The sequence below is a fragment of the Pituophis catenifer genome, unplaced genomic scaffold (assembly GCF_029215685.1).
Source record: "Pituophis catenifer annectens isolate HBS135680 unplaced genomic scaffold, rPitCat1.0.hap2 SCAF_1, whole genome shotgun sequence".
NCBI lineage: Eukaryota > Metazoa > Chordata > Lepidosauria > Squamata > Colubridae > Pituophis > Pituophis catenifer.
The window spans coordinates 245671417-245684719 of NW_027256881.1; the positions used below are offsets into that span (position 1 = coordinate 245671417).

A 13303-nucleotide genomic window follows, 5' to 3' on the forward strand; every position below is an offset into this window, starting at 1 on the left:
TAGATTTCCTCAGACAATTTCTGTTTCTGGTCTTAAATGAAGATTTAGGTTTTAAGTCATGAACAACCTAGGATTAGGTTATCTCAATGATGTATCTTCTCCTAATAAGCCTGATTTGCTATTATGCTCTTTAATGAAAGTTCAATGGCTTCCTGTATCACCTGAAACAAACAATATAACCTCCAAATACTTTTAGTACTCTATAGCTTAAATTTTCTATACCTCTTGGGAGAGCTTCTTTGAATGTCTTCTTATTCTTTCCCTTCTATATCTTATTGTCTGATGAAAAGTTCTGGAGAATTCTTTTTCTTTCCTACTCTCTTTTGCGGAATTTTAGATGGTCTTAATTTATTATCCAGTGGGACAGAGTGAGGATTTGGACAAACCATCGTGGCTATCATATGTTTTACGTGTTCAGAAAGTTGTATATCCAAAATTCAATAAAAGGGTTTATTTAAAAAATAGTTTTATACAATTATCCTAATCGTTTGGTAACCAAGGGATTTCAAATTATTTAAGGAATTACTGGGATAGATTTCAGCTTTGCTAAAAGACTTTTCATTGTCCCTCCCATGTCCCCATACAGTCCTTTTTAAAGATTTACAATTACAGTGATTTATTCTAAATAAAGTGTACACTGTTGATAAAAGCCATCATGTTCAATTGTTCTCAGTGAGAGAAAAACAGCTCTTCAAGCAACTTTTATTTATTTCCCGAAGAGATTCTCCTACAAGATCATTTTTAATCATAGGATTAGGAAAGTATGAAGGGGAATTTTGCCATTCATCAGTTCCTTACAAATAATAAGCATTTCCTCCTTTCTATCAGCAACATTCTCCTGGATATTTATTGTTTAAATATCCATGTTGACAGAGCAAAAAATATCCAACACCAGAGGATGAAAATACTGTGGCAGCTGATTATTGTGTTCATTTAATCCTTTTGACAAATATGTGGAGCAGTGTGGATATAATTGACCTTTTTCAATTCATGATTAATAGGTTTCTTACTGGAATCTGCCAAAATCTCTTGTTCGTTTTACAATGTTTCCTTCCTTGCACTGTTCAGTTTTATCTTTTTTTTATTTTTCTATCTTCCTTTTTTCAGCCAGAAATGTTACCCAAACCAAAATTGGACTTGTAAACATCATAAATTAACTTTAAACAATATTCTAACTAACAATACTGAGGTTATGGACAAGATGATCAATGACACAATACAATTGCAGTTGAATGGTTGTTGGGAACTTTTACTCCCCTGAAAAAGATTTGTAGAAGATATTATTTCAAAAAATAAAAGCATCAGATTAATGGGTGCACATGAAATGATGATAAGTATAATCTATCTAGGAAATGTAACAAATATTAAAAATCATTAATTCATTTCTAAATGAAAGGCATATAATTTTTGTTGCACATGTGTTTAGTAGAAGTTTTCACCATTGTCACAATTTACTGAATATCAACAGCAAAAATACACATACACCCAAAGTTATATGAGCTGACAAGTACCCTGAAGAAAGTGTCCAAAATTCATTTTAGGGCATCTCAATCTCTTTGATCATCATACTTCAGGTTTTTCCAGTCCTGAGCCTTTCATATATATGTTGAACCAAGTCATACCAGTTCGCAACGGAGTGTGTGTGTAAGCTTGCTTCGCTCGCGCATGCGCGCGTCTGCACATGCACAGATCACCCATGATGACGTCATGGCACGTGGGAGGAGCCTCCCGCCAGTTTTACCACCAGTTCTATAGAACCGGGACGAACCGGGAACAACCCACACTGCTCCTATTGTGTAGCCATTATGCTAGATCCTAATTGGGGGTAGTGGAATCTGTACTTCTTCCTTACTATGTAGAGGAGTCTAGATTGAGAAAGACAGAATATAAGCAATGTTATATGTTATATTGGTGTAGGCTTTCATAGCCAGTATCTTTGGGTTAAGTTGAGCATCTGGTTTAGTAGCTGTGGTCTATGCAACAGATTTCCTGACATTTCTTGAAGGTGCAAGCCACAATCACTGGTGAAAGGTCAGGAAATCTGAAATATAGATCACAATCACTAAACCCTGAAGCTCTACACTTCCCAATGTTACATATTCTGAAAACAACATGTTAAGAAAAAAAAATACGTATTGAAAAGATGGGAAAGGAAGGGAAGGGGAAGGAGGGGAGAACCATTCTAGAAATGAACTTCCAGATAAGAACATAATTTTATAGACAGTTGAAAATAAACTCTTTCAAAACGTGTCAATAAATAATATAAGAGAAACAACTCTGCAGAAGTTTTAGAGTAACTGTGTGCTTGTCTATTTAATCACATACATTTATTCTCAAGCAACTTTGTTCTCAAATTATGGGTATTCTTCCTGCTTGTTAACTTTGCTTTGGTATTAGCACGTAGAATAGGTAGCAGAAGTGCTCATATTTACCATTTCTCATTATAGGGAATCTCATGGTCTTTTCTTTTCAGTAGGGAAAACAAATAGCTAAAACTAAAAGTCAGGGCAATGTGCAAAGCTGGTTATTATATGCTTCTACAGTGCAATAATAAATGTTTGTTAATCAGAAAATTCTACCTGTATACAAAGCTGTAAGTATAATCCCCCTCTTCTTCGTTCTATGGCATTTTTTTTTCTGCCAGGCATTGCACAGTTTATCTCCTGTCATTTGGATTAATTTATTTTAAGTACTTAGAATATAAATGAACATTCATGATAAAACAGAAGCTTAGCTAGTAATATGGGTGCCAACAAATAGAAGCAAATCAGCCTCTTGAAGAGGCACGTATCAAAACAGCAGGGAGTTTAGCTTTTCTATCAGTCATGTTGAAAAACTGTGTGCTCTACATTATCATTCCATCGATGGATTTATTTTAGAGACTTCCAGTCCAACGCTTCATATCTAGCCTCAAATTATACTTTTCATTTCAAGACTGAGCATAACCATTTTTCATCTTTATTTGCTATTCGTTTGTTTATTCAATTTGTATAGCTGCTCATCTCATTCAGTGACTCTGGGTGACTTACAACAGCTAAAACAATAATCCAATAAAAAAACAAGTTAAAAACCAATATATGTACCAGTGGTGAAATCCAAATTTTTTTACTACCGGTTCTGTGGGTGTGGCTTGGTGGGCGTGGCAGGGGAAGGTTACTGCAAAATCTCCATTCCAGCCCACTCCTGGGGGAAGGATATTGCAAAACCTCCATTCCCTTCCCACTTTGGGGCCAGCCAGAGGTGGTATTTGCCAGTTCTCTGAACTACTCAAAATTTCCGCTACCGGTTCTCCAGAACCTGTCAGAAACTGCTGGATTTCACCCCTGATATGTACATATAAAAACATTGATAACCTCAAATAACCATGGTCAGTAGCCAAAGTCCACTCTATAAAAGTCCACTTTTACACAAAGCCATTATAAAAACTCTCCACCATTGCCAGACTCTCAAGCATAGGGCCAGAGCTATGTCTGTTTCCTCTCATGTTTCGTGATTTGCAGTAGAAACATATTTCATCATTAATTTAGAGCAGTCTACTATGGTGTACACAGAGCTATGCTATGGAACAGGCCTATTTCCCAGCAACTCTCTGATCCTTGTTAGATTAGGTTCTCACTATTCAAACAAACATTTTTTTCCACTAGTCTATATTTTTTCCCACAGATTAGCACTGATGATGTTATCTAGTTAGGGTAATGAAATGTTTGCAAGAAAACAAGCAAGCCCAGAGAGCACTAAGGACCCCTCATTTCAACCCTGAGCTACAAACATTCTCCTTTATTGGTAAAACATGTTTTTTTCACTATCCAATCAAACCATTATTTCAGATAGTGATATCGGTCTGAATCTGATGAGCAGAAAGGCCACTGCAGCATGGTGTTTCTATTGTGATCCTTACTCAATGCCTTTATCTGAGATGTATTAGGAGAAATCAAAAGAGTTGGGTAATTCAAGTCTCAAGCCTCATCAGTCCTGAATACTGTACAAGCAAGCACCCACAGTGCTGAGACGTTGCTCAAAATAATAGAAATCTTACTTCTTTTCTATATTCCCAATTAAATCAATGCTTAACAACAATACTTAGCAATATCCAGAACCTTAAATAATAGTCTCTCTGTTATCCACAAAACCATGTCCTGGCTCAAAAGATCCTTAAACTTATTATTTTTTTCCAGGATCTTCAATGTTTCTTTTTTGTTTTTTTTGCCAAAGAAGGATTCTTACTTGTTGATTATTCATTTCTGATTTCCCTTACTAGATGGAACTTTGACAAAAAACAATACACCTCACCAAAAGCAAACATTCTTAGCTAACCATCAAGGAAATGGAAGAGCATCCTCTATTTACCTCTGACAGCTCCACCTTGTTAGTTGCATGGAAAATTAGCCCAAATCTCCCAATATATAAGAGTTTAAGAGTTCAGGTGACTTGGTCCTGCTGGTCAGAGGCTGGCTGCACACACATTGCTACCAAGCTCCATTCAAGATGGGGTGTGGTAGAGGACCCAGGATACCATTATGGGTTATAATTCTAGTGATCTGCTGTATCCAACAGAAAGGTAAAAAAAAAAAAAAAACTCTCATTTTTGTGGTATATTTGTAAAAAAAAAAAAAGCAATTAAATGTATAATAAATTGATTTTGAAAAACAGCTCATTCGATTTGTAAATTATATGGGTTTTTCAATTTCAGCGAGTTCCTTTCCCCAACAGTTAGTACTATTTAAACAAAACATTTAATGTATCTTTCTTCATTGAAGGAAACCTTTTAATTTGATGCAGCCTGAAGTAAAACATGCTTAATGGCATATCTATGAAGAAGGCTTTGAAGATTAAATCTAATCTTATAAAAGTTTAAATCTCTCTCCAAAAGTTATTTCATCCTCAATACAAATTTCTAATCAAAATAATTAGCTTGTATTGATGAAGTTTACTGTATGTCTCTTGTTTCAGAAGAAGACTTCAGAAGAAAGACTTTTTAAGTTATTCCAATACCTTCATTAATTTGTAAAACCTATATAGAATTTGGAAACTTAACATTCAAAGAAAGATAACAATATCCCTTTTGAACGATGCTACTTATTTGAAGAGATTGGAAAGAGTGAAGCATTTTTGGCCTAAGAAGAAGGTCTTAAACTATTTCATTTTTAAATAAAATATTAAACCTTGCAGTCTATAACTAACCTTTGAAGAACAATAACACTAACAGCTTCCCTTTATCTAAACAATAACCTTGTGCAGTTTGGTAGACACAAGTATACAGTATATTCTGTATATGTTAGTTGTTGTTTTTAAGGAGATTAATTCTCGTATTAAAACTTGGGTATTGTTGAAAAAGAAAAAGTTATTCATTCTTCTTAATTATATAAATGGAGAGATGGAATGAGACTCAGTTGTTCAGGCACCCATGTCTTTGCATCTGACCTCTTTTATCTGGATTACAAAACCTGGATAGTCGCCACCAGATAGGAACAAAGAGTCAATTTTCTGTATTTTTTGCAGCTGATATATAGAGATGACACACAACCCTTTTAATAGCCAATGAATGTGAATCAATTTTTTTATTTGAATTTAGACTAAAATGTTTTCCATTTGCTTGTTTTTCAAAGAGTAATATGGTTTCATTTCATTCAAGAGCCATTAAGAAGACCTGTTTTGTTGCATCCCATAAAGCAACTGATAGTTACTGCCCCTCTCCCCGAACTGAAACACATATCCTGTTATACCATATAAAACGGAAATGAATCAAGAAATTATTTATTTCAATCAGCTGCATTGATTGTCATTAATTTCCAACTTTAATCCTTGATTCTACCAGTTGCAGTGCTCAAAAGTATCATTTTTTCCCATTCAGACAAACAAGATTATTAAGGGTATAACTTTGTTAGATTATGTCCATGTAAAATATTTCTTCATTTTAGTTAGATGTTATACTGTATCAATTAATCCAAGTTGGAGGATCTCAAGAATCTCTGCAATCTTTTCAAATGTCCTATTTTTCTATATTTTATGTGGAACATTCTCCCACAGATAGCTTCCACATAACTGTATGGGGAGTCACTAAAATTGGGTTTAGAAAGCCAGTATGTCTTGAGGATAATGATGAAGGAATGGGGCAGAGATAAGCAAATGGGAGGCGGATCTTGACATCCCTTTTTGTGAATATCTGACCTCCTGTATTGACGCCACTGAAATTTATCATTAAATTCTCAATAAAAGGAGATGCACATGTTCAATTTTAGCAGGAAAACAAAATAAAAGAGGCATAAACTGAATTTAGTCATGCAACTGAAAAAGGGAAAAAACAATGAAAAACTCAAGCTCTGCTCATTTGTATGACATAATTTTTATGAAGCCTTTGTTTGACTACTTCTGCTGTATGTGTGCACATGAATAAGAAAATGTTCTTTTCTCTGTAGCTTCAAGTGCAGAAGATGTACCTGAAAGAGTTACCATCATCCCACCAGTGAAAAAAATGTCTGTTATATCAAGTAAGTGACTAAATTGAAATGTTCTTGTATCTATGACAGGGGTGTCAAACATGCATCATCACAGCGTCATCACATGATATATCATGACTTTTTTCCCCTTCGCTAAATTGGGCATGGGCATGGCCAGCGCATGATGCATCTGGCTTGCGGGCCGCAAGTTTGACAGCCCTGATCTATGAGATTTCATCATAGAGCCAACAATATTAATAAAGCATCTGATAGTGGGTAGTCCTTGATTTATGATCACAATTGAACCCAAAATTTATGTTGCTAAGTGAGAAATTTGTTAAGTGAGTTTTGCCCCATTTTACAACTTTTTTTGCTACATTTGTTAAGTGAATCACTGTAGTTGTTAAATTAATAACACAGTTGTTAAATTAATCTGGTTTCCCATTGACTTTGCTCATCAGAAGATTGCAAAAGATGATCACATGACTTTAGGACACTGCAACCATCTTAAATATGAGTCAGTTGCCAAGCATCCGAATATTGATCACGTGACATGAGGATTTTGCAACTGTCATAAGTGTGAAAAAAATGGTCATACGTCTCTTTTTCCAGTGCCTTTGTAACTTCAAATGGTCACTGAATGAATTCTTGTGAGTCAAGGGCTACCTGTACACAGATTGATGGATAATTCAGTAGATATGTAACATCAAATATCTCAACAGATTCAGAAAGAATTCCATAAATCATTATGTCTGGCAGCTATTCTTAGAAATTTTAGTAACAGTTTAAATGATTTTATTTGTTCAAGGATTTTATTTTGTTGTATTGCTGCTGATTTTACATTCTGAATTTTACTATATCTGTATTATTCCATTTGCTGCTGTGCTTCAATAGTCTGCTTTTCATCTAGCCAGATTTGGGTTTTGGGATTATTTTAGTATAGTTTAGTGTAGTTTAAGTCAATAGGCTAAAAACCAGAAGACTGTGAATTCTAGTCCTGCCTCAGACATGGAGCCAATTTGATGACCATGAACCAGTCACTCCCTCTCAGCCCTAGGAAGAAGGCAAGGACAAGCCACTTTTCAAATCTTGCCAAGAAAACTGCAGGGATTTGTTCAGACAGTACAAAATGAGGGTACAACCAATGTTTTTCTTATTTCAAACAATTTTTTGAAGTAAATTACATAAATATGGTAAACAATGCTATAACAAAAGAGGAAGTAGACCATTAGTCAATATTGAATACATAAACTAGTGATAAAAACTATGAAGCAATCCTGAGTACAGTGAATTTTCAAGAAAGATATCACCACTATGTAGACAATACCTCTATGTAGACAATACCCAGTGTATTGTATGTATGTAGTACCCAATATGGTTTTTTTTCTCTACTGTAAGTTTCTTTCATTGGGTACTAGGTAAGTAGCTTTAATGTCCTTAGTCTTAATGTCCTTAGTTATCAATCACCGCTGAATCTGAAACAAACCATCTAACTCCCCATCCCATATCCCACCTCGTTTGCTCTATACTATTTTCAAGGATCCTATTTCCCTTATTTCCCATAGAATCAAAATCAAATGAAGTATTAGTACTGCTTTATAAAACCTTAGTAAGACCACATCTGGAATACTGCATCCAGTTTTAGTAACTACGTTACAAAAAAAGATGTTGAGACTTTGGAAACAATGCAAAGAGGAGCAGCTAAGATAATTAAAGGCCTGGAGTCAAAAACATGTGAAGAACGGTTGCAGGATTTGGGTGTAGCTAGTCTAGAGAAGTGAAGGACTAGAGAAGTGATAGCAGCAGTATTTTAGTGTTTGAGGGGCTGCCACAAAGAGAGGGGTCAACTTATTTTCCAAAGCACCAGAAGGCAAGACAAGAAACAATGGATGGAAACTAATCAAGGAGAGAAGCAACCTGGAATTAAGGAGAAACTTCCTAACAGTGAGGACAATTAACCAGTAGAACAGCTTGCTTTCAGAAGTTGTAGGTGCTTCATCACTGGAGGTTTTTAAGAAAAGACAGGACAGCCACCCATCTGAAATGGCATCGTTTCCTGCTTGAGCAGAGGGTTGGACCAAAAGAATTCCAAGGACCCTTCCAGTTTTATTCTGATCTTATTTCCACAATAGCAATCTGCTTAGCTGTATTTACAGACCTTTGCAACCCATTTTAAATCTATCATGATACAGAGAAACCTGATCTTGTAGTCTGCTAAAGGCACAAGGCTTCTTTTACCACTGCTGAGCTTGTTTGTTTGCAGTTTAGCAAACTCATGTTACTAAGTATCTAATTATGGTTTACTCCAGTTGCTACCCAGGAATGAGGCAGTCATCTTGTGGATTTGCTTCGTGATAGCTCCACAATTATTCAGCTTCCACCAGGCTAGATTTCCTCTAGAAGAGCTTTCTCTACCATGATAGCAGATATGTTGGTCTTCATCACACTTGGGAAAACATTAGAGTAAGGGACCCAGGCCTAGAGAAAATCCAGAACTACTATTACTCCATTTCTAAGTCAAGAACACGAAAGAAGGATCATCAGAGCAAAAATGGAGGAGCCAAATGCTGCTCCTGTCTAAATGTTAAGCTCTATGCCCCTCTATTTATCTATTTATCCACCCCAAACAAAATGTAATAATGGTGTATGTATTAATTCTTTACATCCTCTTGGGTTTTCACAGCCGTTCACTCCGCTCATAATGGACAGGTCTGCAGTACATGGGGTGCCTTTCACTTCAAGACATTTGATGGTGATATGTATAATTTTCCTGGAGTCTGCAATTACATATTTGCCTCCCATTGCACTGAACCATTTGAAGATTTCAACATACAAATTAGACGCCAAGCAGTGGGGAACACCTCCACAATTAGCTCTGTCACCGTGATGCTGGCCGGAACAGATTTTAAAATGGAAAAGGATCAAATTTTGGTAAATGACAAACGGTAAGTCCTTAGTTCTGCATGCTGAATAAAGTATGTTTTGTGGAGATTCTCATCTAGAATTCACAGCAAACTCTGAATTTTGTATTTCTCAAAATTTTCATGTAGAAGTATGGACTACAGACATAGGTATCCACAAGAGAGGGATAAGAGAGGGGAAATCATGCATTGTGACACAAATTCAGCCTTTACATATTTGTGTACAACACTAGACCATAAATGCAAAACGGCAGAAAAAGTATTGTGATAACACATATGCACATTCTGTCATCATCATAGTTAGTATTGACAATTATCACCAAACATGTCTGAAGATGCAGATGTTTGTAATGTCAAAACACTTGCAGATAAGTACAAGATTTGAGGACATCCTAAGTGGCATTATTTCAAACATTGATGAGGAAGACAAGTTAAATTTTTTGGATCAGTTTCTGTTGCTTCTAACTTTTGGAACATGAGTAAAGAAACAAGCAGAATACCATGATAAGAAGTTATGTACAGCATACATGTGTAAGAAAAGAAGTCCAAATACTTACATCATCTCATTAGATTACCTTTTTTTTCTGTTGTGGGTTTTAAATATAGGAAGGGCTGCAGTCCTTAGGTGAGTTGATAGCTATGTGACCAAAGAATCTAAAGAGGCTAGACAATGACTAGAAGAAATTATTCATCAGAAACTGTTCTTCTAACCAATAGGAGATGACAAGAACAAATGACTGTGGTATTATATAGATTTGAAAAGGAATAAGAAGTTTTGTTTAGGTTTCATATATTAGCTATTTCTTTAAATTCACCTTAACCAATGAAGGTCCCTGCCTATTGACCATGCTGATTGAAATTGATGGTTGGAACATTCAGAGAATCTCAACTGAGAATAGCTTACCTATAGGCCCATCTGTATTTACTATTTAAGATGCTTGCGTCTGGTATCTAATGGTCATACAAGTTTGGTTTTAAGCTAATTTAAAAAAATCTCATCCAGACTAAGACACCTGAGCAACAGTTTGCAAGGTATTCATACTAAACTGCAAACTCTATGACCTTCCATTGGTCAGTTCCCCACCGCTCCCCTTCTTTTCTGTGACAACAATTGTCAATCACCTTCTTTCACATGGACAGCCTTACAGAATAGAATAGAATAGAATAGAATAGAATAGAATAGAATAGAATGGAATGGAATGGAATGGAATGGAATGGAATGGAATGGAATAGAATAGAATAGAATAGAATAGAATAGAATAGAATAGAATAGAATAGAATAGAATAGAATAGAAATAGAAATAGAAATAGAAATAGAAATAGAATCTGGAAGGGACCTTAGAGGTCTTCTAGTCCAGCCCCCTGCTCAAGCAGAAGAGCCTATACCATCTCAGGCAAGTGACTGTCCAGTCTCTTCTTAAAAACCTCCAGTGATGTAGTGCCCGCAATTTCTGGAGGCAAGTTTTGTTCCACTGGTTAATTGTCCTCACTGTTAGGAAGTTTCTCCTTAATTCCTTACAAGATGTATATATGTGTGTGTATGTGTGCGTGTGCAGACAAAGTTGAATTTTAATATACAAAGATAAAGTATGAAAATATGCAGGCATAAGAAGCAATCCTTTTACAGAATAATCCTTTCTTACTGCCTTACAGATTTTAGAACTACCTGTATAATGAATGTTGTAATAGTGCAATTGTTGGTGTACAGGTAGACCTCGACTTATAACCACAGTTGATCCCAAAATTTCCAGGTAGTTGTTAAGTGAATTTTGCCCCATTTTTCGATCTTCCTTGCCACAGTTGTTAAATGAATCACTGTAGTTGTTAAGTGACCCATGCGGTCATTAAAGCGAATGGCTTCCCCATTGACTTCTCAGAAGATCGCAAAAGGTGATTGCATGGCCTCGGGAAACTGCAACTGTGATAAATACATGCCAGTTGCCAAGCATCCAAATTTTGATCACATGGCCATGAGGATGCTACAATGGTCATAACTGTGAAAAAAAGGGTGCTGTTGTAACTTTGAATGGTCACCAAACAAATGGCTGTAAGTCAAGGACTACCTGTACTCATTTTATTTGAATGCTGCTGATTTGAAGGAAGGAAAAAACTTTCTTAATTACTATTTTTTCTTCCCTCAACTTGTTAGGGTTCTCCATGAGTTTATTATCAAGTCTGTCACTGCATTATTTTATTGTTTTTCTAGTCATTCATAACTGAGTATTATCACAGCACTCACATTAAACTATAGTTCTAAAAATATATCACAAGCCACAATAAGTAGTGACTCCATTGAAGGGGCATTCCTGCCTCTTCAAAATAGTCAATGACCTATCAGAAATAGTCAGGACCACTCAATGTAATATGAAAAAGTATGCTTAGAAAGTAGGAAGTAGAACAGAAAGTGAGCCCATTTGGCACTAGTGGAAAGATCTAAAGACAATGGTGGCTATTTGGACTATTATTTGCCTGTTCTGCCCATATCTTTTATATTAACAATAATACAAAACATCAACAAGACACTAATACCTCTCTTCCAAAAAAAAAAAATGAAACCAGAGTAAATGCAGAATAAATTACTTGAGTAAATGCTGCATCCCTAAACTTCCATGCAAAAAAAAAAAAGGGGGGGGGCATGTAAAAATATTGTGACATAAATGACACTTTGTATTTCTAATGCATTCTTATCAGGATTCAGTTACCTTACAATGGACCTGGATTTGAAATAGAGAATTTTCTCAACTATATTAAAGTGGTTAGTAAAATTGGCTTAACCCTAATGTGGAATAAAGAAGACAGTCTAATGGTAAGTATATAATGATGTAGAACTGATAAATGTGAGCTATAACAAAATACGGCTGGATGGATGGAATCTAGTTTCAGATGCCGGCTTCTTCCAAAATATTCTATGCCATTCTGTTTTCTGTTTTTTGTCTCTAGCACACTTCCTGCATTCTGTGATTTCTGATCACTCTCACTTTTAGAGCTCACTTCCCACATAGAGAGACAGAGAGAGACAACTGAATTTAAGCTATCTTTATGTTTGATTCAGAGTTCTAAAAGCTACAGCCAAGTGGACAATTATTGCACAACCATTGAAAACAACACTAGCTGCTTACTGGGGCAAGGCTTTGCTTATGATACATAATTAAGGCCTCATATGACTTGCAACCACCTATGTCACAGATCATCCCTCTCAATACAGATATGATCACTAAAATTCAAAAGTCAAGTTTATTTGCAAGGAGATCCTCTCAGAAGTGGTAGTTACATACTGAAATGTTCTCCCTCAGTGCTTGAGGGAGCTTCGTTTCATCATCCAAATCGGGTAAAAATGAAAAGAGAAGGCTAAGCTGGAATCATAACTCTACATCTAAGTTCAAGTTTAATGTATGAAGCAAAGAATATGGCTCAAATTAAGAATTAATCAATTGGCAAACCAAGGTAATATAATAATTAATTAAGACTTCAACTGGGAGTCCCAAGTTTAATCTACATTGAAACATGGCTGAGGCAATCATTCTTCCTCTCTGGTTGATCTATCTTACAAATTGTTATTATGGTATAAGCTTAAGGAATGATCCTCTATATAACAGCTTGAGTTCTCAGAGAAAAAGTAGGATATAAATGCAATAAAATAAGACATTGAGTAGAAACACCAATACCATAGTAATACTTGTTCCTCCTTTAAACTTCTCAGATTAGCTATAGAGACAAGGAATGTTTTTTCAAATGCTCTTATATCTTACATCTGTATATAACTATTATGTTGCCAATAACGGTCCTAGATAATGGTCCTTTATTTAAAAACCCTTTCACACTGAAGTAAGCTCCCAAGCATGTTTCTACAACTGACATTTTATTTCTATTTTTAAAGACAAAAGCACATTTAGATTATATATTTAACATATACATAGGTCTGTAATCTCAAATTTTCATTGTCTG

The 13303-nt window shown here is 35.5% G+C and overlaps 1 protein-coding gene across 1 annotated transcript in view; it reads left to right on the forward strand.

Annotated features, from left to right (window-relative positions):
• Positions 1-4485: 4485 nt before the first annotated feature.
• LOC139308924 (mucin-5B-like) overlaps positions 4486-13303 on the forward strand; it is a 72736-nt gene continuing 63918 nt past the window's right edge. Inside the window, exons 1-4 of the mRNA XM_070932900.1 lie at positions 4486-4558; positions 6417-6488; positions 9121-9382; positions 12050-12164. Coding sequence (XP_070789001.1) covers positions 4486-4558; positions 6417-6488; positions 9121-9382; positions 12050-12164 — 522 coding nt within the window. The remainder of the gene's footprint in view (positions 4559-6416; positions 6489-9120; positions 9383-12049; positions 12165-13303) is intronic.